Source organism: Lutjanus erythropterus, chromosome 13 (genome assembly GCF_056507025.1).
Source record: "Lutjanus erythropterus isolate fLutEry1 chromosome 13, fLutEry1.hap2, whole genome shotgun sequence".
Lineage (NCBI taxonomy): Eukaryota > Metazoa > Chordata > Actinopteri > Lutjaniformes > Lutjanidae > Lutjanus > Lutjanus erythropterus.
The window spans coordinates 11726702-11754160 of NC_139329.1; the positions used below are offsets into that span (position 1 = coordinate 11726702).

A 27459-nucleotide genomic window follows, 5' to 3' on the forward strand; every position below is an offset into this window, starting at 1 on the left:
TTTACACTATAAGAGTAATACTATTGCTTGCGCATGTCGAAAGCTTCAAACTCTCTTATTGTGTGAAAAATAAAAAAAAGGAACATTACAAAGAGTGTCTTTGTCTACGTGGAAAAAGGCACAGTTGGCAATCCTGATTACAACAGTAGTTTGGGATAACGTGCTAAAAGGTGAGTCTGTCAGACAGCAGGCACACTATCAAGCAAAACAGAAGCGTGTAGTATAGACACAAACACACACACATGCCAACACGCATTCATTTTCATTCATTCATTCGCACAATATGATCAATTAACTGCATTCGGACCCTAAAAGAGCTTCTTTTTCTCACATGTCAACACAAAGACAAACATTAAAAAGATACATTGGAAGGCTGTCATGGAATGATAGGCATAGAGTAAAAACAGGGAGCTTTTACCAATCTGTGCTTGGCTGTGTATTAATTGTCTAAAAAAAATCCTTCCTTTCCTTAATATCTGTCAGTAACACGTTGCTTGAAGTTCACTGGTAATGTAATTTCATGTGCACATCACAGCATCTTAGCTTGTTTTTGTTTTTTTTACATTTAATACATCATCTCATGGAATGTTGTGAGATTGTTAATAGCTATTTTTTCTGACAGTCTCCTAACACTTCATGATTTCAAGCAAAGTGCCACTTCCTTTTACCTGGCCTCCTTGCAATACAATTGACTGCGAGAAGTTGGAAGAGAAGGCACATTTTTGAGACAATCAACAATACGACTCCTGGGTTAAATCTCCCTTGCGGCGCCACCTCAGGCCTAACTTCAGCTGTGAATGGAGAAATTGAAAAAAAAAAAAAACAATAAAAATAACAAATCGACCATCAGCATGAGCATTTTGGGAGCATCTTTCCCTTCCTCGCTGTGCCTGAGCCCCGTCCTCTCATCCACGCTGCTGTTGTTGTCAGTTGTTTCACGTCAGCAGGCCCATACGGGTGAGCTTGGCTGACAGGAAAGAGTGGAGGACGAACACCACCGGCTTTGGACCCGAGTGGAGGTCAAATACCTGGAGGACGGAGGGAGGAAGTGAGGGAGGAAAGGGAAAAGAATGAGAGCAGGGATGATGGAACAGGAAAAGAGAAAAATAGATAAGGATGTAGAAAAGTTGTAATCATCTATTCTTAAATATGAGCCCCCTTGCTGAAATGCAGATAATATACAGTAACATTTTGTTGTTAGGTTCCTTACACCTGTACCTCATTTGTAGTAATTTAACAAAAAGCCTCAAGCCACAGGTAGAGATGAGGAGGGGGCTACAGACTTCACACACTACACACTTTGCTTTTCTTTTATTATGCTCAAAGTCTCCCTCACAATAAAACCATAACAAAACAACCACCATGGCTGATCGCAATATATCTGAAGTGACTTAGAGAGAAATTCTGTTCATAGACGAGGTAATGTACTTAAGTTTTATGTGTATGTCAAGTTCGCTGACTTCCTTCCTAATCCGTGATGCATTCCATGTTTTCCCGGAAGTTACAGCAACTAGCTAGCAATGGCTAGCAGAAAACACACTGTTACCTTGAATACAATAATTGTTGTCTGTGTTTGAAGATTGTCGTAAATAGAGATACACCGATTTCAATTTTCTTAGCCGATTCCGATTTTTATGAGGGTCTGACCTGCTGATTCTGATTTTCAGTCTTTCTAAGAACTGTAATTGACAGCATTCACAAACATTTTTGCAACTTTTCTTGTAAAAATTTAATTAGATGTTCATAATAAGACTGACTATTAAATATTCATTAAATACTATTTAAATTTTCTCCAAAGTCCTCCAGGTTACAGCCAGGCCTTATTATAGGTTTACATTAAGATTATGAATCAAATGAATGTGATTTCGCGGGATGTGATTTCATGTGATCTCCTGCGGAAGCACAAACCGGAAAAACCGGAGACGGACGCTGTGCAACAGCAAAAACTTTGCTGTGAGAAAAACAGATGCAGAAGTGAGAAAGTGAGAAGTGAGAAAATGTTTGAGGAGACACATCAACACAGGTTGTTTATTCTTCAGCCAGAACAGGAGGTGAGATTTGAACTGTCCCTCTGTGAACAGCAGTCTGCTGCTGGCTAACATTAGCCTGAAGAGCTACAAAGTTTACGGCTGTTTTGTGACATTATTAGCTGCTCTTTCTCGTTGTAGACTGTCTGTCTTCTCTTTATCCTGTTCTTGGAATCTGTTGCTAACACGATCTTCATGCAAGCATGTGTCTGAGTGTGTAGCTGTCATCAGCGCTGTGTCGATATCACGGGCAGTTTGTCTGCTGCGTGCATAACATGACCATTGTGCAGAACACGTGTGTGACAATAACCGGCACAGAATCAGATACGTGACGCTGACCGGCCGGTCACCGGTCAGGGCCGGTCACGTTGAAAACCGTCCAGTTCCAGTCTCTGGCCGGTCGATTGCTGCATCTCTAGTCGTAAATAGGATAAAGTAAGTATACAACTCAACAAAATATGTAAATCAGGTCTAGCATTTGTAGACATTTTGAGGTGGAAATGTTGCTTATTATAGTTTTAAAACTTGAATTCTTCAGCTCCAGCTGTCAGTGACTTGCTTGACAAGTGCCTTTATTAAGATCAGACAGCTGAAGATAGGAGAGGACGGGGGGAGAGAGAGTTGGGGGATGACTACAAAGGGCCACATGTGGGAGAGGAACCAACATCTGCTGCTGAGGACTCACAGACTCAGTACATGGGGCAAACGCTTTTACAAACTATCTGGCTACTGTAAAAGCACTTTTTACGAGAACTGCTAACAGAATGTGTAGAGTCAATGGAGTTCCTCCTTAAAATCTGAAAATGGCTCCCCAGTGGTATCATCAAAAGAGACATTACAAAAACACGCTAAAATGAAGCAGCTAAACCTGTACTATCAGAATAATTTGGAAGATGCTATAATCACATAAAATAATCTACACATATGGACTCTAATGCTGCAGGTAATTTGTATTTTCATTAGTGTGTAATCTCCATAATTTTGACGACAGTGCAGTGACACAGTGTTAGTCTACGGTCAGTGGAACAAATGATTGGTTGCAATTCACCAAAGTACAAGGTTAGAGAGAACATTGGTCCTGAATGCTGTGCTGACATCAGCTTTTTCCAAGTCAATTTGTGGTTCTTTAGTGATTGTGGTTCCTTTTAGGTAAAAGCTGCCGTCAGGCTTTAGAGAATCAGCTGAGATTAAGATATCATGTGTACATTAAGTACTGTGATAAGCGGTTGCATAGTCACTCTGACATAGCTTCTCAGTAACATTTGATACAAAACTATTAGTTAATTAATGCATAAAAAGTACAAATCTGAATATTTGATTACTAACATAAGTCTTTCAAGTTCAACACTTTCTGGTTCCAGCTCCTCGACTGTGACGAATAAAGGAAACGTTAAAATGTGTCACACACTTAACTAATCCAATTTCTCTCTGGCAGGAGTCTTAACTTACCATTTCTCCCTCTGGACCCCCAAAGTCAAGGTAAAGGTTGCGTATTCCGTCGTCGGCAGACATTTTGAGCTTCTCATACGGGTATCTGAACAGCACAGCGCCCCCAGCTGGATCTGCCGGCTCCCTTGTCACAGTGAAGCCCTTCTCATAGTGTAGCGTTAGGCGAACATCCTGTCTGTTCAAGGTGCAGCCTGAAAGAGGGGGTGAGAGACAAAAGAGCATAAGAACAGCGGGTCTATGAGTCTGCGGGGAAAAGTGAGTGTAGTGTGGAGTACTACACCTTAAAAACACTGTCAAAAAAACAAAGTTAAATAAGCCCAAAGTCATCATCATGTGGTGACAGTAGACTAACTTTAGGGATGTTGTTCATTTCCAGCAGTGACACTATCTGTCTCTAAATAACTTACTCAGAAAAGGTTTATCTACAGCATCTGAATGAAACTGATGGGATGATCATGTTCCTCTCTGCTGTAGCCCAAACACAAGTGTATCTTTTCTGTAAAAGATCCAGCCTAATGCAGCTTTAACTGTGAGGTCATTTGATCCAAAAGCATTTCCATGTGTATTACTGTAACTTGACTGGCTTGAATGTTCCTGCACAACTGTGCGTTTGTGTAACAGCAAGACAGCGAAGACGAAGAAGGAGGGGGAAAAAAAAGGCAGAGGCTTTCCAGTGCTGTTCCTGCAGCCAACTATTGTTCTGCACAGAGTGAACACATTCCCCTCTGCTGGCTTCCACTTCTGCTTTTCCAACACAGAGCTGCTCTTTCTAAGCTGCCAGTTGCTGTCAGGAGCTTCCTGTCACAGTCAAACTATTTTTATGTTTATTCACAGGCATAAATAGAATTTTTTTTACTGGAAGAAAACTCCTGTGCAAGTGTTATATAGTGTTTGTTTAAAAAACACAAATGTTTTGTCTAGAAAACAATTTTAACTTTGACATTAAACTGTTAGGATGGCAATGCCATGCACACAAAGGAAAAACCCACATCCTTTGGTTAAAATGTTGCTTACTTGCTCTATCACACTGCTACTAACCTGTGTGTACTGACACAAGCCACACACATGCTGTATAAAGCAACACATTAAACACATTCACCCGGACACACGCACATGAGCAACACATGCCCAATCTTCACAATCAAGTCTGCAGTGTTTTTTGAGGTTGTATTGCACTGCACTACATAATGAAGTGTTACCTGTGGACAAAACCATCAAGCAGAATTATCAGATTTAACTCCATAACAAACAAACAAAAATTCCTGATCATTTTGGCTCACATCTGATACATTTGTCCTGTTTAATTACATTCTAATCAGTTAAAGACACTGGGCTGTTGGTTTATTGGTTGCTTGAACTTCTGGTTAGATGTCACTAGTGGTGGAAGACATAATAATATTTTTTACACATTACATATACATAAATATAACTTCAAAGATTGCATACAATATATAAACAATGATTATAGCGACTAGTGACACTATAAGTTAAAGCTAAGGTGGGCAACACTGTTGTGGTATCACTGAGAAATAATTTCATAATAACCTTTCAGCCTATTGTAAATGAAATGGTCTAAGATAAAACTAGACTTCTATGCTTCCTCTTGGCTGTGTTTTCAGCCTTTACAGTATCTGAACCAATGGTGGAAACTCCTGCAGGAAAAGTTGCTACAAAACAGAATTAAAGAGTCCAGCTAATGAGCAACATGCTCAGCCCTGGAGTTTATCAGCTCCCTGCTTACTTTTGACTTGACCTTCTTTATTGGCAGTAGGGGAGCTCAGTGTATGTTTCAAACTTTTTGGGAATAATAATAATTTAGGTGTGAAACTTACTTACTACAGACTAATCACATATTGAACACACACCCACACTCACCAATGGAGACTTCTTTGATGATCTCAGCGGCAGTGTGTGCCCCCTGCACAAGGGCCCGTGTCCATGAGGACAGATCCCAGTGGGTCTCCACTCGGAAGACGTGGGACTCGATGCCCCGCCCTGTACCCGTCCGAGTGGCAAACACCAGGTCTGAACCCTGGGCGGGAGAACCCCGTGCGTTGCCAGAATGCACCAGTCTGGAGGAAGAGACATAGTTAACATTCTCAGACAACTCTTATAAATAATCTGCACTGGCAAGACTTTTGAATGTAGCTGCTCAGCTCCTCTTAAGCTGCTGATTAAAGTAAGCAGGGTGTTCTGGTCTCTGAGGTGACGAACCCAATATGGTGAAATGGGTGCTGACGTATGTGTTGTTCTTCTTTTGTACTGTTTATTTTTTTCACAAGTGGGGGTTCCCAGCTGAAGTTTCCCCAGATGCACATAACTCCCATTTGCACTGTGAAACTCTTCTCCTTCTACACTGAACACTTTACCACTGATTGCACCATAGCCTAGCAAAATGTTTTCACTTTCATTTTAAATGTCAGTAACTGTAAATGTCCAGGTATTTATTATAAATTGAAGTTTGGTGAACATATCTTGACAGCAGGAGGAAAGTACTGAACTGAGCCTGTTGTAACAGCTCCTTTTGAAAGTCAGCTGATACACAGACTTGCAAAAATGTCCCATAGCATGATGTGAACTGTTACCAGTCATCCTGTTACCAACGTGAGGCTTTGGTGGAGTCACCCAGCTGTCTGTTGTCTTTACCTTGTGGCTAGTAGAGGGTGTGTGAGCAGAGGTATGGACCAGGACTCTCTGCTCCACGGCACTGATTCAAACAGCAGGATGTCCTTCTCTGTCAGCGCCATGACCACTGGCTTGTACTGCTGTCGTCCACCTTCCAGCTGGACCTAAAAAAGAAAGTTAAGGTTAAGGTTAAGGTTAGTCAAGTTCAACTGATACTAATAACATGTATGAATAATAATAATAAATGTGTCATTCAGCTGGAGAAAGTTGTCTGACATCCAGCTTTCAGTGTCTGCTAAGCAATTATGAAAGTTTTTTTGTCATTGGCATTGATGGGCAGATTCCCTGCTAGTTGATTTACATTAAACAGCAATTCTCTAACCCTACAAAAAGGGTACATTTTTATCATAGGTTAGTCTATATGTTATGCAGATATGTTCTCCAGTTCCATAGTTCTCTGATGACACATAGACTTTATTATTCATTTTATGTACATAATATGACAATGACAATGACAATGACAATGTACAGCTGCAGATGAGTTAAGTAGCTCATCCTGACAGTGTGACCTGATTTATGATAGCACTGAGGTAAAATAGAGCATTGTGTGTTTGTTTGAGTCATGACTGAGTGACTGGATTGTCAGTCGAGTTAGAATGAAAAGCAGTGACAGACTAGACAGTGTGCTGTGTAGGTGGGCTCTGCAGGAACTAGTGCAATGCAACAGAAACTTCCAACAGTGTTTCCTGCTTGAGCCTGGTCAAGATAAACAGGGCCAAATCATCAAAGTGAAACGATACTATTCAGAGTAAGAGCCTTGACCCTGGATGTGAGCTGAGACATTTTTCAATGGTCCTGTTTAAATTTAGGTCTAAAGCTAATTCAAGAAAACACACTCTTCCTGTGTGCTGCTGCGGTTATTACGTTAGAGCAGAAATGCCAACCTCTATGCTGAGGCCTGAGTATGTGCTGTGACGTAGGAGTAATGAAACAGCGAACCATTTCCTTTTGAGAGCAACATGTGTTTGTGACCTTGAAAATGCACTGCATTCTTACACTATCATCTAAGCATGTGTTGATATATAAGAAAAACAAAAAAAAGTACAGCGTGATTATCTTGGCCAGGTGTTGCAGGATATATGACATTTTCTTGACATACACTGAATCTTAAATTTGAATTTAATGTTACCATAATGCAGTGACCTGAACAAGAATACTATTTAAATGCAGACTTATATGTGAAAAGAATGAAAAAACTGAATTTCCCCAATTAAGTTGCTTAAATTACCTCTTTGCATAATATTTCAAAAGCCCTGTCATCATAATTAGACTACTAGGTTGCTATAATTTTCATGTCTGTGTGTTTAATATAAAGCTGAAGCCAACAGGCAGTCAGCTTAGTTAAGCAGTCACTCCAAGAAGTTGCAGCAGATAATCCCCCCGTAAAAGCACACAGTTATGTGGATTGAACAAACAAGATATAATATGTTAATTTGTGATCTATAGAGGTGCTGGTAGCGTTTTCTTTTAACCTTTGAAAAGAGCTGAACTAGATGTTCGCCATGTTTCAATGTTCATTTTGTATTTTGTATTTCGGAAAATGAAAACCTGTTCCTGAATATCTGACATTACTGACTGATAGTCAGTGCCAGCTCAAAATGAGAAGCCTGACACCCGAATGTTTGGTTCTAAGTGCTGGTTAAAAAAAAAAAAAAAAAAAAAAAAAAAAAATCACAAAGAAATGATAAGATTCCAAAAAATATGCTAGTCTTGCAGGTTATGACATCCAGGGATTTTGCCAACTTGTAACCGATCTAAAGTGAAACCAGTTATTGGAGCTCAACCCAATGAATAGCTTTCCAACTCACTAAATTTAGCAGCTGCTGGAGGCCATGTTTTTTTGTTCACTGTTACAGAGTTACAGAGCAGTTTTCCTCTCATTCCATTGCTGGTGCTAAGTTACATTGGAATCTTCAAAAATAAAAAGATTTAAAGATTAGCAACAAGCCCCAAGCCTCTGAAAATGATTATCACCTGTATAAGATAGCATGCAGCTGTTAAACAAACAAAGCTGAGAATACCTGTTCAGCCAACCAGCCGATGTGTTTCAGATGGGGGTGTGTGGAGGCAGAGGACGCAGCCCCCAGGTAAGCATTGATGTGCGCCAGGGTCTGTGGCAGCAGGGCGGCAATGTTGGTGTGGATGGCAGTAAACCAGGAGTTGGCGGAGGGGCCGTCTTTACATCGCAGCACCACCGTGTGCTGGCCGTCTGGGGAATGGAGCTCCAACAGTCTGAAAGGCACAAAGGAAATATAAGAAGTGTATCAGCAAATAAGTTGAAACATACAGATAAATATATAATTGGTCAATGTAATCTCCATAGAGCTTCATCTTTGTCTTTGACCAATGAAAGAAGCCTACTGCATTTTTAAATTCACATGAAAACTTGACAAGATTATTGACTATTCTGGGGCCTAAAACAGGTTACACATGTCAGCACTTGCTTCCAGAACTTACTCAGAAATGCCAACATGTTCAGTTTGCAATCTAGAAACAATAATAAAATCCCATTTCTCGTGAACTGTCTGTCAGTACTTTCATGTAAGTTTTTAATGTAACCTGAGACAACCCGTGAGGCTCCAAAGTCAGATAGCCTGTGTTCAAGCTGCAGATGTATCAGTCAGAAACCTGCTAAATTATTCAACATATTAACAAAACCCTTTGGAAAACAGTGACAGCATATGAAAAATATAAACAGCAACGACGGCGACGAACATTAGTTAACCAACAAGGATATCACAGACAGATGCACAATATAAAGGCTTGACAGACTGCTACCTGCACAATTACTGAGCAATTTAATATGACCTACCTGTAGCAGCATTGTGGTAATGGCAAATGGCAGTGGCAATGGCAATTTAATTCCAATTTTATTTGTCCTTTGTCACAATGAGTTTACATTATTTTATCAGTCCTGTATCTTGCTGGTTATTTTTCATATTTTTTTTCCTTTGATTTTTTCTTTTGGATGATCATCTATATATTCACAAACACAAAGAGCATTCTTGTCAAGGTCATTATCTCTTACAGAAGAAACATTCCAATCTCATGAACAGAAGTTGAACACAGCAAAACACACGCACACATTGCCAGCGGTAAAACACACACACCCAACCAACCACACCTAAACTCCCACATTCTCAGCTACTTCTTTTTAATATATATATATATACACACACACACACACACACACACACACACACACACACACACACACACACAGAGAGAGAAACCTCATATTGTACCTGTTCTCCAGATCTGGCATGGTGAGGTTCCTGCTGATGAAGCACATCTTCAGGCTTATGACCTTTCTGTCTTTGGAGGAAGAGGAGCTGCTGTGTTTGGGCGACCCAGAGTCCTCACTGCCACTGTAGCTGGGCGACTGTGGGCGGATGCCGTCCCATGGCAGGTCGGCCACCAGGGATGGCTTCTTAAAGAGTGGAGAAACCTCGCGGATGTACTTCACTGTGGACACAAGAGAGGAGATATATATATATATATATATCAACCCATGTGCATCCAATACTAGGCCAATACAAGGTGGTATGACTGAGCAGTTATAGTCATATTATTACAGTCTACATGGTTTAAGTGCTATTTTAGAGGATTTTTAAGAATCTCAGAAATATATAATACCTTGTTTTATACTTCATCGATTTTCAAAACACTATCGATTTTTAATTTAGTTTAAAAGCAAAAATTTAGGGCAGTGGTTCATTTTGTGTTGTGTTTAAACACCCAACCACAACATATAGTAGTGTTGTTATCTATTTTCACTGTTCTGATTGACAGTGACAGTGCAGCAGGTTTCTAATAAGCACTGATACCTGAATCACTTGTAACTATAGTGACTTCTTAAAATCCTCCATAATCTACTGTATTCCTCGCAGAGAACCAAGGGCCACAAATCATTCCCTTGGAGAGTTCCTTCATATCAACAGTCCTCCTCTTTAACAGCCAAATTAAGCCAGATCTTTTACAAATATGTGAGATCCACAGATATTCCTTGTTATCATAATAAAATAAACACTTCAGTTCACTGTAAAGCCAAGCGTAGCCCGAGCAAAAGCAAGACAGCTGTTGAATATCTACGGATCTCAAGCAAATAGTGTGTTGATAGTTTGACCATCTGTGGGATTGCACCCAATAACAGCCAGTCACTCAGGATACATGGTGCGGGCAGCCATAAACCACGCCATAAGGAAACACTCTGGGATGTTCTCTGAAAGAAGTCAGTGTTTAATCTGCTTTTAAATACACTTTGGGGTCCAGTTAGGGTTACTCTTTTTAAACACTGTCAAAGAAATCTGTGGTTTGATTCACTTAACAATCAGCTTGAAAATTCATGTGGGACGGAAAATAGATTTTGTCCGGAGTAATATGGTAAGTTTTTTAAATGAAATGGACACTAGTCTTATTCTGGCCAAAAACTTGTAATGTAAACAGTTCCTGCTATCTTCCAGCATTTTTTAAAAAGGACACTGTGGTCCCTTGTGTGAAATTATCTTAGAAAAACAAAAGTTGACTTGGCTGCACAGCTAAGAGCTTGGCAAGTCGGCTGTTTGCAAAAGAACGGCTTTTGCTCCGTTGTGATGGATTCACTTTCCAAATTTGGTCCCACAGCCTTGTACACCTACCACCCCCACCGGCACAGACTCACGTGCCTTCACTTGCTCTTGCACTCCTTTATCGTCCATTGTTCATGCCCATTTTATCTTCTCAGTGTTTTGTCCAATGCATGCTGTCTTATTCTACTTGTGTGCACAACACATGCAAGTGTGAATATGGGACATGAAAGAGAGTGTATGGGTGTGTGTGTGTGTGTGTGTGTGTGTGTGTGTGTGTGTTGGACTGCTGGGTCGGTCTGGTCTGTATGAAACCTGAGACAAGACTCTGAAGAGGTGAGGTCATTCTTGAATGTAGACTGAGATATTAGGTTTGGAAAGTGTGTGTGCATGGGAGCTAGAGAAAGATAGAAAGACAGAGCAACATGCTTTTGTATGAGTTCAGCAAGAGATACAGAGTTTATGAGTGATCCATAGATGTAGAGAGAGCTGCACAGTGCATGAGTCCCTGCATGCTTGTGTGTACATTATTTCATGTACAGTGTGACTCAGAGTGAAGGGCGGGGCTGGTAGTAATGCCGAGGCAATGAGCCAAGAAATGGAGCCTCATTTCACTGGGCCCTCAAACCACACCGCCCATACCAACAAGGTCTGGGATCATTTCTGCAAACGTAAGAGGTTTGGAGTAAGTAAGTGAGTGTGAGAGCATTCCTGAATGCCCATGTTTATGTCTGAGGGTCATATGGAAGAGGATGTCTCTACTTGCAAAGCCTGATGTTCAGCCTAATAATCAGATTTGGTGCAGAGATATTCAGTTGAGACACTTTCCATCCGCAGACCCACAGCTCTCTGTGGTTGTACATGTTTATATCTTCAAATACTTGATGAACAGCTCACTGAGCATCACAGTACAGTGGTTATCAGTGTTCAAGTGGTCCTTTCAGTATTGACTATTTTAGGGGGTGAAATGTACCAGGGTACGGTACTGGTAGTATCAAAACTTTTCCAGTCGATCAATATCTCCATTCAATCCTTTTTCTATCCAGATCTAGAAAAAAAAAAACTATTCATGGTTTTGTTTGCAGCCAATCACCACAAGCATTCTTTGATTTAATGCAACGTGTGATTGGTCCACTACTGTAGCAGCTACAACCCGTACAGTCTGTGGTGTGGTATTTGAAAGTCGGCAGTTCAGCGTGCCAAGAAACCACCAAACATTCCCAAGTATGGCAATACTACACACAGGGGCGCCGCCAGGGGGGGAAAAGTTAGGACGATTCTAAGGGCCCGGGCCTGACAGGGGGCCCTTTGAGGGCTATCAATATTATTTTAATAGTATTATCTATCTAATCTTTCAGGGGGCCATAGATTTCTGGCGGCGCCCCTGACTACACACCCATGACTTCTGATGAAAATGGATAAAAAAATAAGGTTTATTTCATGAATCTTTCTATTCACGTGATGGACATCGAATGAAGTAGAATTTTTTTTTTATCAAATTAAACACTATTGGTATCTGTATCACTTTAAGGCTACAAGTATTGGTGCTAGTGTCACAATTTTTAAACAATACCCTGCCCCGGAAACACCTGAGTCTTACTGAGACTGAGTTTAACCCAATGGGCACAAATCCAACTGGGGTTGTCAGGAATTAGGGGTGCAAAGGATCACAAATGTCATGGTTCAGATCGTATCACCGTTTTGAGTTATGGATTAGTTCATTTCTTCAGATCAGAAAAAAAGGGGAAAAAAAGGGCCGGATTACAGTTCAATTTAAAAAAAACACCTGGCTTTGATCTCTGATTGTAGTCACCAACACAGTAATATAGTTATGATAATAATAGAATACAATATACTTCGAATACTATACTCTATACTATAGTACATATAAGTATAATCATAATCTAATTATACACTGCACAGCATAATACACTACTTCACTCTGTAGTCTGGCTCAAAGTCCTGCCCAGAGCACTATCTGATTGGTTAGAAGTCACGAGTAATAAGCCAGTCAACACAGACACACTGTGTCACAGACAGACAGAGCAGCTCCACTGAGCAGAGAGGAGCTGTGTAGAAGATAATACAGCAGATATCAGAAAAGTTTATATAAATATCAAAATCTTATGATCTGTTTCTATGACAACAGCATAGTTACACCAGTGAAAATGCCCGAAGTCATGGTCGGGATTTCACTTGAAGCAAAATGATGGCTTTTAAATCAGTTACTCGTCCTTTAGACTCTGCTGCTTATATGCATATATGAAAGTAACCGCAAGAGTAAAAATCTTTACACACTATGGTGGTTATATGCAGTCTGTAAATCACATGTGTGCCGAACCATGGGGGTGGGCGATTTGTACGGACATTGCACAACTGCGCTCCATTGCAACCCCATCAGGAGCACACTCAGCTGAATTTGAGAGTAAAAACTAAGAAAAGGTTAAATTCAGTGTCACTGACATAGCAGGGAAGCGGTAGTAGAAAGAAATGATCCAGTGACAATGTAATGTACAGAGAAAACAGTTAAGGACTAAAAGTGAAGCTCTGAGGGTCCCCAGGACATTAAAAACAACTCTCCATATAACCTGATAAGTACAAATATTACACAGGTGGGTAGAAAAACATGAATTCAAATGTGGGCATGTGGCTTTACCATAAAAAATGAAAATAAGCTCAAACCAAAGATGTTTACATGTGTGAGTTCTCGTCTTCACTAACAATTTTGCTTGGCAAATCAAATCACCCTGTGGCACGAGGAACACATTACAATAATTGTGTATTTCAAAATCAACAACTTTCACACTCAGCTTTCTGTTCAATGTCAAACCTAACTGACCTTCAGCCAGACTGATCTGAGAAAAATACGGTAGCACATAATGCTGTATGGGAAATTTGTGTTAATGTGTTACAGAAGAAGCTTTTTAATCAGCCAGACAGGAAAAAGACGATATCGGAAGAATTCATTTCCCAGCACTGGTAGGAGTTTCATAATGATGGTTGTTCTCTGGAAAGGGGAAAGTGCAAGCACTGACTTATCAGCAGGTTATCATCATCATTATGAGTAACCACCGACAAACTCCACGTGATACACCTGCACATGTTTTTGTGTTCAGAATCCATAAATATTAATCTTGTCACTGGATTTGAAGATATATATATACATATATATATATATATATATATATATATATATATAGGGGGAGAGAGAGAGAGAGAGAGAGAGAGAGACAGAGATTATTGTGTGTGTATTGTGCATTGCATCACTGCACTGTCTGACACAGGAACTATTTTGGGTTGAGATCAGGTCATTTGACTGCTTTTCATGTGTCTGACTGGCTAATGACAAGCAGACTGCTTCCTGATGGAAGTCAGCCAGATTTCAATTTTTTGTTCCTCAGATAAAAGTTAGAATGCTGTCATACTGGTAGCACAACACTTGAGGAAGTCAACAAAAATCTGAGGAGCAGAGATTTTGTATTCTGCAACTGAAGAAGCAATGACCAAACAGACCAAAAGGCCTCGTACAAGAACATATTCATATTCTAGTATTCTCATCTTCTCATTGCACACGCCATATCAGATTAAGCAAACGCTTGTAACTTGAGATAACTATGTAAATGATCTACCTGTGCATATTTGAGTCCATGTGCATAAGACTTGTAAATTAGCATAATTAACACCCTAATAATACCATATAAGGCTACACGTCCTGCCCCATATATTCAGGTAGTGTTCATTCATAAAAATGGCATTAAAGAGAAAAAAGAAGAACGTTACAAGGGTCCTGATAGAGACAGAGAACAGGAAGAATAAGTGCTGATAGACAGGGACTTCATAGACCTGCATGTGATACACGGCCAATACACCTTATGTGTAAATTTATGATTATGATTTGAAATGCAGTCACACAGGATAATGTCGACATAATTGTGAAGTGTAATTTATTTTTCAAACAAAATGTCTTCACACTAATGAAACATGCAGTTATTACTGAAAAGACTGACTGCACGACTCCTACGACAGATCTGGAACACTCGTAAGGTTTATTTGTATCTGAAAGAAAATTCAAAATACAAGAAAATTAGAGAATGCAACAAGTTCTACTAAACCACTCCTACAAAACACATAAAAACAAATCTGTTCATACGAGTGGTTCTTGCATGAGGCCCAACGAGTTGGAAAATTCCAAGCTAAAATCTCTATGCACATCTCATACTAAATAAGCATCTGTAGCAAAGACTGAGAGAGGAATGGATGACAATAGGGTGGAGCAGTAATATGAAAGCTACAAATACCATGTATTTCTCTGGTAATGATTTACTTTGTCTGGTGTATAATTAGATTCTTATCATATCCTTCAGATTTTGTTGTCAAATAACTTCACACCTAAGCTTTTTTGAATCCTGGTCCTGCGCTGCATTGAACCTCATTAGTGCTCTGTTGTGTAATTTGTTGGCAGTATGGACCACTCTACATCTGATTCTGTTTATTTCCTTTTTGTTGTCATTGGGTCTAAATGAAAGAGCTGGCAGCAGTTGCAGTCTTTGATGTAGCCAAAGAAATCAAAACCATTGTCAGGGGATGTAGCCTCTTTTAACAGATGAGATGCTACACACACAACAGTCAGCTTTATCCATTATGCTGTCTCTACCTGCTACACTGTTACTTTGTTGTTACTATTGTCAACAATAGTCTGGGGTTAACAAGAAAGAACCACTTTACAGTTGAAGATACATTGATAATGGGGTTGGGTACCATTTTTTAAATATGACATGATACCCAGGTTTTAGTACCAAAAATATAGAGCTGACTGAAAAGATCTACTTGCAAATTTTTCTGGTCCACAGACATAGAATCAGCTCTCTGAGACTGTACAACAAAAACTCAGGGGATCATCAAAGTGATTACAATTCATCCTGAGGGGAGCATGAATGTCTGGACTAAATTTCTTGGCATTTCATTCAAAAGATGTAATTAAAAGCCAAAAATGTCAATCTAATGGTGGCACTAAAAGGAAAAGTCAGGGGATCACCAAAGTCATTGAGATATTTCATCTGGGCACCATGAATATTGAGATAGTTGAGACATTTCAGTTTGAACCAACCAACCAAAAATTGCCACACTGCTAGTGCTAGCATGGCTAAAAATACCTTTCAATACCCTTATTGCTAAAATCAACTTATTACAACATGCACAAGAAGGTTATTTTTACCGAACAATGAACATATATGAAAGCTGGATAAATTAGCTGTCTTGTGTCACGACAGTCACATAAACTGTGATGTGAAACTATCATATCTAGGAGCGGGACAGACTTTATTCTCCATTTGTGCGTCTAGATGATTTGAGAGTTGATAGAACATTGTGCTGATTATACTTTGTTCCATCTGTCTCTACCGGTTGGGCAGGAAATGCTAGCTAACCGGCTGTCTGCAAATATCAGGCTGAGATAAACACACACAGCAGATTAATTATTGTTCAGACTTTTGCACTCTGTGGAGAAAGTGATTATTAAACTAGAAGTCTGTGCTCTACTTAGTCACAGCGTCTGATACTGACAGTCAGTATCTGAGGGATAATCTGTATATTTTGATTATAAATTTTTTTAATACATGAAATAACAGCTGATCTTTATAAGCTGTTATCGGCGTCATTAGTGCTTTCCTTCTTCTCCATGTTACAGATCTATCCTGCCAGAACTAATAAGTCTTCACTGCCTGCCTCTCTCAGATAAAATATCTTTTTTCCTTTTCCTTCATTACAGACAGATTTGGTGCGTTCTGCTGGCATCACATGTCGGTTTGTCTGTCTGTCTTGCCTTTGGTGCTGTTGAACGAACTCATTAGTTATGTCAGGCCTGTCACTCAGCTCCACTTTTGCTAATTAGGTCTGTACACAGAGGACTACCAGCTCATCGCATGTGTGTGTATGCATGCACTCAATTTTTTTTTTTGCTTGTGTGTATCCGTCTATATTAATGTGTGTGAGGGAGATTCCCCAGAGACGCTAACCAACATCCCATGAGGCCACCTCATCTGCCTCCCTTCATTCCTCGCTGGACTGAACATGAAGAGGAGGAGGAGGAGGAGGAGTGCAAAAGGCAGAAGAGTCTGACTCGACACATATTTGATTGTGGCGTTAGTTGTGGCGCAAAGCTACTCGTAAAACTGCCCGCCTTCAGACCGCCTTCCTCTCTTGTTTCTCACCACACACACACACACATACGCACACACATACACACAAGTAATCATCTTATGGAATGGTCGAAATAACAAAATAATAGCTTACAGAGCAGCAAGTCAGGCAGTCAGACCCCAGCCTCTATATTTTTCCCCAAAAACTGCCCAGAAATTCCCCTGTGGTTTGGCATGCAACTCTCCTCACTCACTTTTCTCTCTTATTCCTCTCTTACTCTCCTCTGTCCTCCCTCCTCTCTCTCTATCTTCCTTCTCTCTTCTCTTCTGTCCCTCCTTCTCTATTTACAGTCCTCCATCTCTCACCTCTCCTGCTACCCCCCCTTCCCTTCCTCATCTGTCTCTTTCCTTTATTCCCACACCTCTTATGAAGTCCTACCGCTCTACCTCCATCTGATCCTTCTTAATCTTGTCCGCTCTCTTTCTCCCTCTCTTTCTAACCCTCCCTCGAAGGTTGTTTCTGCCAGAAACCTAATGAGAACAATGTGTAGCATGCAGCTCCAATACAGAGAGCAAGTGTGTGTGTGTGTGTGTGTGTGTGTGTGTGTGTGTGTCATTTACTCTGCAACTATTTTGATAATTGATTTATTGTTGCCATTAACAATGGCTCTGTTCTATTCAAGTGGCCCAGTAAGTCATGACAGTGTGACAGTGAGCATGCAGCATGAACAATACCAGGACCCTGAAGGGGCCCAACTCTGTCAGAAGTGCTTTCCGGATGGTCAAATTGCTTTGGAGTCCTGCTCCCCCTGCACCTTTCTGATGGCAGGTTTTGGGGGGGGGGGTCTGTGTCTGAACATTCACACCCACTTCAATATGAATGCCTTTCAGGAATGTACCTTTATCCCTGTACTTAAACGATATGCTACCGCAGTGATGGGAGGCTTTTCACTATAAACACTTCAGCCATCATTAATTTCATTATTTACACACCAAGCTCTTCCTACTGTGACATGTATGTGTTTAGTGAAAAATACCTACTGCACTCTATGCATTACAAGTCCCATATACACAATACAAACCACTATTGGGTACCGTTTGAACATTTTTCTTATTAATACATAAATATACATTACTGATACAGAAACAACACTCCTTTCTTAGCATAGTTCTGGGAATATATACATGTTTTAAAGGCCCTGCACAACCAAATAGGTGTTTCCAATTAATTTGACCTATTAGTCCTCTGCTCAGGTTGACAGTGGGTGGAGCAATGTTGGGAATCATGTGATGTCATTGGCTCAGGCAACCATTGGTATGCAGGGCCTTTTTTCATTTATTTAATTTTGCCAAACTATTCTGTATTGGTGTTAAATAAGTCGTCTAAATAAAATATAGATTTAATATAGAAGGAAGGAAATATCTGATCAACTAAACCGTCAACAAGCTAAAGAATGTGAAGCCTTTGACGCTAGCTTTCAATAACACACCAGTATGTTCAACACAACTATAACGAGGTCTGAAACCCAGGACTAATCTAATTTAAACACTGGGGTTGTTTTCTAATGCTGTCTAATATCTGTGGTTGCACTGGGCTGTTGCAGGCAATGCTGCATGTCAGTGAGCAGAACAGTTTCATGGTAACATTAGATTTACAGGATTTTTACATCAATATGATGACCTCACTTGATTTGTTGGGTATCTAATACACTGGATTAGCCAAAAACAGACATTCCATTTGGTTATTTTACCTATAAATGGTTTTTCAATTTATTTTCCTAAAAATGTACTATATCAGGGACATACTGGTGACCTCATCGTTAAGATGTGTTATTGGAACGTACCCAGTTTGGTTCAGGCATGCTGCTCTCACTCTCCTCATTTTTCATGTCTGTATCTCAACTGTAAGACTAAAAAACAAGGATGGAAAGGCCAGGAAAAAGTAACCTAGAAAATCTGCTGTAGAACAATACGTATATATATATATGTGAGTAGGACTATTTCAAGATAAAATTATGCATACTGTCATATAACAACCAATAAATGCAGTTATATTTTTTATGCAGAACTACTTAGTCATAAATAAAATCATATCTGAGTTACAAATTTTGATGAAGGCCCACTTTAGACTAAATGTCAACTTCAAATTAGATTCTGTATTGAAAAATCCTCAATATTAATTGATTCAGACAAGAATCAGGACAACAACCTTGATCTGGATCTCTCAAAATAAGTCCCTGCTGATCATTTTAAGGCATAAATAACAAAATGACCAGCCATATCTTATGCAAATATACATGCTACTAGGGGTGGATCTAACAATTATTTCCGATTAATGGTTTAGACTCTTAAATTTCAAACAGTGTGAAAAACACTCATCACAATTTCCCAGAGCCTGAAGTGACACTTTCAATTTGCTTCTTCTGCTCACATTTAAAAAGCTGATATGAGCAAATGTTTGACATTTTTGTTTGAAAAAATGACTGAAACCAAAATAGTTGAGGACTAATTTTCTTGCAATCGACTAAACCATTAATCAACTAATCGTTGCAGCTCTGACGACTACATGGCAGCATAAACACACATCATCATAAACAACCTCTCTCTCACAATGATCATAAAAAGAAAACATATTCCCTTGATTCCTCAAACACAGAGTCACACCTGCCCCTCATCTTTGTTGTCTTCCAACCTGGATCAGAGAAACCACTGTTGGGAAATCACACAGACGAGTGTGTTTATCAGCAGCACCACACTGTAACACTCATGAAATTACATAAGTCCTTTTTTCTAAAGGTCAGTGTATTCAGTGTATGGCCTGGAACTGTATTTGAATATGTGTGCCAACTTTTTACAAAGGATAAAGCAGATTATGGACAAAAATAACCACATTCATCATTCTGTACTGTAGTGACTGTTAAAGATTACAAATGTCTACGCATCACGTTGGCATTGAGGACACAGATTGATGCTGCTGGTTTATCCTCAGTCAGTCCCAGCAGGCAGATAAAACCGGATGCTCTCTGCTGTGGTGAAGCTGTGGTGTAAATTAAGGCTGCAACTAAGTTACATTGATTATTGAATAATCTGTTGTTTATTTGATCGATTAACTGAGAATTTCAGCTAAACCCTGGTGCAAATACACTTGTTATGAAGGAACAAGCCCCAAGAGGCCAGGGTTCGCAGTGATTTTAGAATAGCTAAGGGGTGATGTCAGGCACAATATGAAGGGGAGAACTGCAGACTGGATTATAATTCTCCATGGGTTCAGTGGCCTGTTAGCTCAGTTGGTAGTGAGTGTTTGCCCATTTACTGAGTCTGTGAGTCCACTGCAGTGGCCTTGGGTTCAACTCCCAACTATGGCCCTTCATTGCATGTCTTCCCAACTTTCTCTTCCCCTTTACTGTCATAACGTCAGCTGTCCTATTAAAGGACAGCTCTCTGTGGGTTCGTCACTATGAGAGAATTTTTTCAAATGACACTTACTCATTTGAGCGATTGTTTCTAGAAAAATATGGTTGGTGCAGCTTTAAAGGGTCAGTTAGTCCAAATTACAAATGAACATATTATCCAAAGTGGTATTCAGCCATGCAGATATTTTTGAGATTTTAGACATCCATTTCTCCCAATGATCTTGATAAAATTAAGGTAAAAGAAACTGAAGTCAATATTTTCTTAACAGAAATAATGATCTGGTTTCTAAAGAAATTTTTCTGACCTCACTGTTTTTACTGAAAGGATGTTTAACTCCAGAAGTTGAACCTTTGAAAATATTTTTCCATTTTTTGAACATGGTTACATACTGCTGCTAGTGCAATACAAATATTGTATGCCTTTATGTAAACTGGATGAAATAACCCTTAAAAGCTAGGATAGGTATGTATTTTAGAATATAATTAGAATTTCTTGTTGTATTTGTGTAGCCTGACACAAATCAATAAATCAAATCCTAGGCTTAAGTGATCAAACAATAGTGATATGTATAAGTAACAAAGAAATAACTCAACTCATAAGCGGCCTGTCATATCCCTTCATAATAGAGCATGTTCCAAGTGACACACGGACAGCCAATCATTTAATAGGTGTGTGGTTTGGTTGCCCCATCAGCAAGTGTGACACATGTCTCATGTCTCATGTGTTGTATGGAGTGATATACAACATGCAAAATGAGTGCGGATAAAATTGGACAGGTCAGTTTGCTGATATGTCAGTTATTTTAATATTTTATGTGAGAGAGCTATCAGAGAGTGAGGAGTCTCAGACATTTGGAGGTAGTTCGGAGTAGAACCGCTCACTCTTCACGTCAGGAGGAGCCAGTGGTGAAAAGCGTTGCTGGAGAGCAGGATGTCATGCTTGGCCTGCTGCTACCACGACAGCGACCACTGTTGTGTATAAAATGCAGGAATACTGTACTGGTAGACTTTTCAGCCATTATCACCCAGGCCTAAAAATTAGTGACTCGTCATCCAGCAGCAGTCAGGCAGAGTATGTTCATGTGTTTTGGGGGAGTGGCTCTTGAAGGAGGCCTGAAGGGAAGGGGCAGGTTTCTCCAACATTACCAGCCCCAGCTTATAAGCTAGTACAAGAAACTTTTTACTGCTTATTAAACAGCCTCAAAGTACTACTGATGCCTCTATGTCTAAAGTTATAGTAAGTTGTACATTAGACAGTTAAAAAAAAGCAAGAGGAGATTTTTATTATGATTATTTTATATTTGACGTGACATTATGCAGTTATTATGGTAAAAGTGCTGGTGCTTTTGTCCACAGGGGGCTCAAGAGTCAACACAATATGAAAGTCCCTTGTTGTAGCTTTAAGTAGGATATGTTTCAATGACATTTCCCTCATTTGACAACACAAACTTTATGGGCACATCTTTGTTTCTGTTTTCAGACAGCATTAAAATTGCTAACATTAGCTGATTTCAAGGAGCAACAACAATTTGCCTGCAAGAATCTTTTTCCTTCATATGAATGCATTAGGTACTAATATTCAAAAAACTATTTGTTTATGTATCTATTTAGCATCAGCCCAACTAATGCAAACACATGTAATTCAGTTTCTGTCACATTCCAGAAGGTCATTTAAAATCCCCCTGACATCTGGATACCAGAGACACATCTACAGATGGATATCAAAGGCAGTGGAGTTCATACTGAGACTGAGCTGACAAACTGGTGTGGCCTATTTCAGGCTGTGCAGACTCATGCTCCGTGGACGATCTCGCCCCATGAGGACAGCGAACGACACAGTGAATGAACGGTTGGCTAGTTTTGGCCACAGAACAAAAGAAAAGAACTGTTCCTCGTCAGGGCTGTCCCCGTTTCATCAATAGCCTCTGTGTCTGGTATGTGCTGTTTTTATCCCTCCAATTACTCACACAAAGGGCTCTTCCTGCGTCTCCTTCCACTGACCAGCAGGCTAACCCAATAAGACACGAGGGGCTGCCACAGCAAGCTTCAACTAATCATTTGGACATATGGGATATTATGCGTATCTGTCAGCTGGCGAAGGGAGGGGGATTAACCAGCGGCGTGTCATGTCTGGTATATGTATGTCATGTGTTAATGGGGTAAAAGCTGCCAGTTTAAGAAGAATACATTCATTCAGCCCTTTAGCCTCAGAGAGCGAATCCATCGTCATGTAGCAACAAACTTAACTCTGACAGGAGGCATCAAGATAACAACACACATGCTCGCAATCGAAGAAAGCATCCGTCATCATAGTATTGATTTTCTCTGATTAGGAAAAAGTAAAATGGGATGATTTTATTTGTGTGTCTAATGTTTGAATAATGTTGCATCCAGTCTTGTATCTAGCAGCCTATCAGCATCACTGTACATTGTACTCTCTACAGCTGTAAAAACAAAACAGTACAGCTGCACAATTGATTGATTGTCAACTATTAAATTGATCTCCACCTGTTTTGCTAGTCAATTAATTGGTTTGAGTAATTTTTTAAGCAAAAAAGGGAAAAATTCTCCGACTCAAAAGTGAATATTTTCTGGATACTTTACTCCTTTATTATAATAAACTGAATTTATCTTTAGGCTGTCGACAAAAGAAGACATTTGAGGAAGTTGTCTGAAGCTTTGGGGAACACTGCTGGACAAGTATTAAAAACAGATTTTTTTTTTCACTTGGTTTAAGGAAATACAATTTTCACTTAAAAACCTAAATGAGTAGCTAATAAAGAGTTTTTGCAGAATAAAACAACACTGGGAGAGAAGATCCCACTTGTTTCCTTTGCAGTTTTACTTGTTTGTTATAATTCATACTCTGTAGCTATTTGAACTGTTATGCAAAGATATTGATAACAGCTTCAAAATTGTTCTGATTCCAGAAAAAGACCTAGTTTTCTCTTTACAGATATTTAATGTGACAATAATGAACCCACTTTTCCAACTTGTTAGTAAGGGAAAAAAAGTTTAATAATTCAGTGCAAATTGTGCTTGACAAGATTATCTGTCTTGAATATCTAACTATGCAGAATATCTGGGCCAAAAATTAAACTGATAACCTATTCAGGCAAGATGCTGCTAATAATTAAATCGTTTGGTAAAAACCCTGCCCTCTATGGCATCCATCATATTCTCAGATGTGTCTCTCTCTTCCCTTATGCAGCAACAGCAATAAAAGTCACTGGAAGTGTATTACAAGTGGGGAGCAGCAAGATTCATCCAAGCTGGAGCAGCCAGTGTTGACCTTTGCCCTAAATACGCACATGTTAGCAGAGGTCAGGAATGTAGGCCACCTAAGCTAATTGTGAGAATATCTGGGGGTTTATGTATTGTGTACACGGCACAGCGGTCTGGAAACTCAAGCCTCGTTCTGTCTGACTGCCGTTTCTTTCTCAGAGCGGTGGGAGCCCGGCAGAGGAAGAGCCAGTCCACAAACAACACAGCTCACTGCCTGTCAAACTGACAAACAGTGACAGGCAGCTGACACATTCTTCCAAACGGAGGCCCGTGTCTGGACTGAGGCTGTGGCAGGAGGCAGCACATCCTCCTGTTGATGCCTGAGGGCTGCTGGAAAGGTTTTTTTATACCGACGTCGGCTGCAATGAGTCAAATTCCACAAGCGGTTTTGAAATGATATTTATTTCCTTGTTTGACATAAGCATTTCTACTACTCTGTGCAACAGAGTCATTTGCCTATCTAGAAATCTCCATCAACCAGCTGAAGAAACAGTAGGTGACTGAAATAACACGGTATTTAGATATTATCTGATTAGGGAGAAACTAATGTTTTCACACACAGCCTCAGATTTGTGTTTAATCAGCACAGTGGGTGGCTTAAAGTGTCAAGGACATTTTACTTTGGTTTATTTTGGGAGCTACAAAACAGGCCTCATTTTGACTTTAGTGGAAATGTGTCACACATTGATTAGTTCCTACAATTTGTGCTTGTCAGTATTCATCCGGCGCTCATTCCAAACCATTAAACACTGCATTTAGCTGTTCCTGGCCTGAAGTTTCCGAACCCTAGGGGCTCTGCAGCCTCTCTCCCTCCAGTTCACTCTTTTTCCACTTTTGTAAAGATTGAACAGTTCTACATCAGCGCGGTTCAGGATCTGAACTCATCTCCATGGAGCTCTGTTCACTCTCAAGCCAGCACATATTTCCTAACAAACACATTTCTCTACTTACAGCATGCCACCTACATTTAACACTATCTATGTTTTAAAGTGTCTGTATTATAGTTCTTCCATCTGAAGTTTCATGCGGATCATTTTGTAGATTGCATGTCTTCACTCCTAACCCTCAGCAGATTGTATGACTTTATGTGGAGCTGCTAATATGAGTTATCAGTTAATGTTAAATAATAATAAATATTATTATTGTTGTTTTTGTTATTATTATTGATTAATACCATTTCAAACAGATAGGGTCATTTAAAGGTTAGTGAGTGGTATACTAAAATGGCCACAGTATTTTCATTCTATGCTTACTATTTTTTTCAGTTGTGTAAGACAACAGTCTAAGACAAAACAAACAAGAACAATAAAGATTTTAAAAACGGCTGATTCTACTGTCTGCCCCATATCAGAAGTCAACATTACAGTGGATTTACATACATATATTATCTCTTCAATCTGATACAAGCCAAAATGTGTAAAAAGTTGATGTACTGGTAAATAAGCCTCATACATACAGTACATTCAGGTTTTCTCTCTGATTGTCTGCTGTACAGCATCAGCACAGACACAGAGACAAATCTCGTCTGCTCGTGTTTACAGTGACCTCTTATCTTTAGCAAACCACAGCCATTCAAATGTAGTACAATGTATCTAACTCTGACTGTGACCACAACTGTGGTTACTTTCCTGTTTACACTAATCAAAGGCTGTCTGTTCTGTTGATATTATTTAAGCCCCGCTCCTCCTCCTCCTGGTCATAGATCAACCAGGACTGTGAGCCTGTTTGTTTATCTCAGTACGTCTGCTGTTCTCTATCATAATGTATTATAGAAATTATTATTTGTGTGGTGACAGCTAAAATCCACACACATGTGCAGAGTATCTGGAAAGTTCATTAAGCTGTAAGTAATGGCAGCATGCATCTACTGGTCTTATTTAAAAGGGGCCAGAGGTGTGGTGCTGATGAGTGGCTTGCGTTGTTAGTATAACAGGAGTATCAGTTCCGCTAGAATACACCTTAAGCTAGGGATACTCAACCTGCAGCCCTCGGATAGGGTGCTGGGTGGCCCTGAGATCATTTTCTGATTCACAATGTAAATAAAATGATTCACATAGTTTTACCCAGGAAGGAGCCAGGAGTTTTGTATGATGGGGTAAATTAAGCTGCCAGTAACGGAGAGAAGGCTGATCTTTGTGTGATGGCCTTTCGGGCTGTGCAAAGTGCAGTGTGATCAGCCGGTGAGCTATGCAGGGGAAGACAACTATTAGCTGAAGAGGAAGAGGAAAAAGATGCAGAAATGAGGATAATTCTGATCCTATAAATGTGCATATTACACCAAAAGAGCTTAAATATGCTGTTGCTCTGTCCTGGCAGGAGCAGTTTAGACATATGGTTTGTTGATTAATCATTTCCACATTTCATTGATTGCATGACAGAAAATGTTCCAGCTGTTGTGTAATAATGTTGTATAAAGTCTCAAATGTTACCAAAGAATTTACAAATAAAAACAGCTGCAGTTATTGAAGACGGTAAAACATCTCATTTATCTGTAAATCCTTGCACCAAGTTAATTTGCAAATGAAGAATTTCAAAGAAAGAGAGGCTCTGAGGCTTTTAATGTTTATTCATTTTATCTGATAAATATTATTCATGTTTATTAACTAGTCCCTGGCCTCCTGTCATTTAGCAAAAGTGGCCCCTGAGCGAAGAAAGTTCAGTTACCCTGCCTTAGACTATTCTTGTATTTAATGTACTTTTCTACTTACACTTCTGGGGGACAAAGCAACTTGTGACTTTTGATCATTTGTTTTGAATTATTTGCATGGTCCGTTTTCAAATGTATTTACAAATACTTAATGTTTCAGTGTGATAATGTACTACAAGTTCACTTTCTTCTGGCACTGATATGTGTTAATGTGTATAAAAAGGACCAAAATCCAACAACAACAGCCAACAACTGTAAATATGAAGCAGTGGTGCACAGAGGTGTGTATCCACGCCACAGAGAGTCTAATCTCGGCCTTTGGAACTCCCCGCTCTCGCGTTGGAGAACTTACCCTCCAGCGTCACTTCTTTCCCCGCCTTCTTCAGCGCCTGCACCGCCAGGTCGTGAGTTGCCTCCCGGAGGTCGTTCCCGTTCACCGATAGGATCGCGTCGCCCACCCGGAGAGCCCGGCTCTGGTCGGCGGCGAGCCCCGGGAAAATCTTGGAGATGAGGATGGGCATCCGGTTCTCTCGCCCCCCCTTGATACTGATCCCTAACCCGCCAGACTCCTGTTTGACAACCCGGACTTTCCGCACCGCCTCCGAAGACCCGTCCACACTGACGGACCCGAAGCTGGACCCGGGACTGCCGTAGCAGGAGCCCTGACTTCCAATTTCAGAGTTAGTGCCGTTATTCGGGTACTTCCCGGGGCTGTTTATACCGTAGCTGCCGTCGTATTGACCCCGACTAACACCTCCGCGCCCCGGGCTGCCGCTGCGCCCCCGACCCCCGTGGTTCTGATTCTGCAGTTGGTCTTGGCCGGAGGACGAACCGCGGCCAGGGTTCCCCGGACTCGTTCCCGGGTCGTTTCCGTTCGACATGCCATTTCGCAGGCCCGCCGAAGAGTTGCTGTAGTCCCAGTGACTGCCCCCCTGTCCGGGCACCTCCGCCTCGGCCGTTAAAGTCAGAGTTTCCCGGGTGAGTTCGGCGGCCACTCGGATCCAGCGGTCCCGGAGCAGAAGGTCCAGTTGACCGTTTTTGTCCGCTCGGGTCCAGACTGCCATTCCTGGACGGTAGCCTGCTGTGAGGCGGGCCGCTTCACACTAAAGTCATCATCAACTTTTTCCTCTTTTTCAGAGTGCGCACAAGCAGCGACGAGGCTCCACTGGCCGCATCGACACACCCACTCCCTGACACTGTGACTGCAGGCGGAGGGCGAGGAAAAACACAAAGACTCCCAAAAAAAGAGGG

General features: G+C 40.4%; 1 protein-coding gene across 2 annotated transcripts; it reads right to left on the reverse strand.

Moving 5' to 3' along the window:
• Positions 1–27349, reverse strand: sntb2 (syntrophin, beta 2). 2 transcript variants are annotated; one of them, XM_084734462.1, is made up of 7 exons: positions 26561–27349; positions 9407–9626; positions 8183–8393; positions 6123–6259; positions 5352–5548; positions 3477–3667; positions 1–1028 (listed from the first exon to the last, which is right to left on the reverse strand). In XM_084734462.1, the coding sequence occupies exons 1-7, from the start codon at positions 27270–27272 to the stop codon at positions 936–938; spliced, it is 1761 nt and encodes a 586-aa protein (XP_084590588.1). In that variant the 5' UTR covers positions 27273–27349; the 3' UTR covers positions 1–935. The 2 variants fall into 2 exon arrangements, with proteins under 2 accessions (XP_084590588.1, XP_084590587.1); XM_084734461.1 differs by having other exon boundaries at positions 6123–6265.
• Positions 27350–27459: the final 110 nt, after the last annotated feature.

Coding starts and splice junctions, on each gene's coding strand:
- sntb2 (XM_084734461.1), bottom strand. CDS start 27,272: ATGGCAGTCTGGACCCGAGCGGACAAAAACGGTCAACTGGACCTTCTG. Junction 6,266..8,182: donor TCGGCTGGTTGGCTGAACAG/GTATTCTCAGCT, acceptor TTTCTTTTTTAG/GTCCAGCTGGAAGGTGGACG. Junction 5,549..6,122: donor CACCCTCTACTAGCCACAAG/GTAAAGACAACA, acceptor CTCTTCCTCCAG/ACTGGTGCATTCTGGCAACG.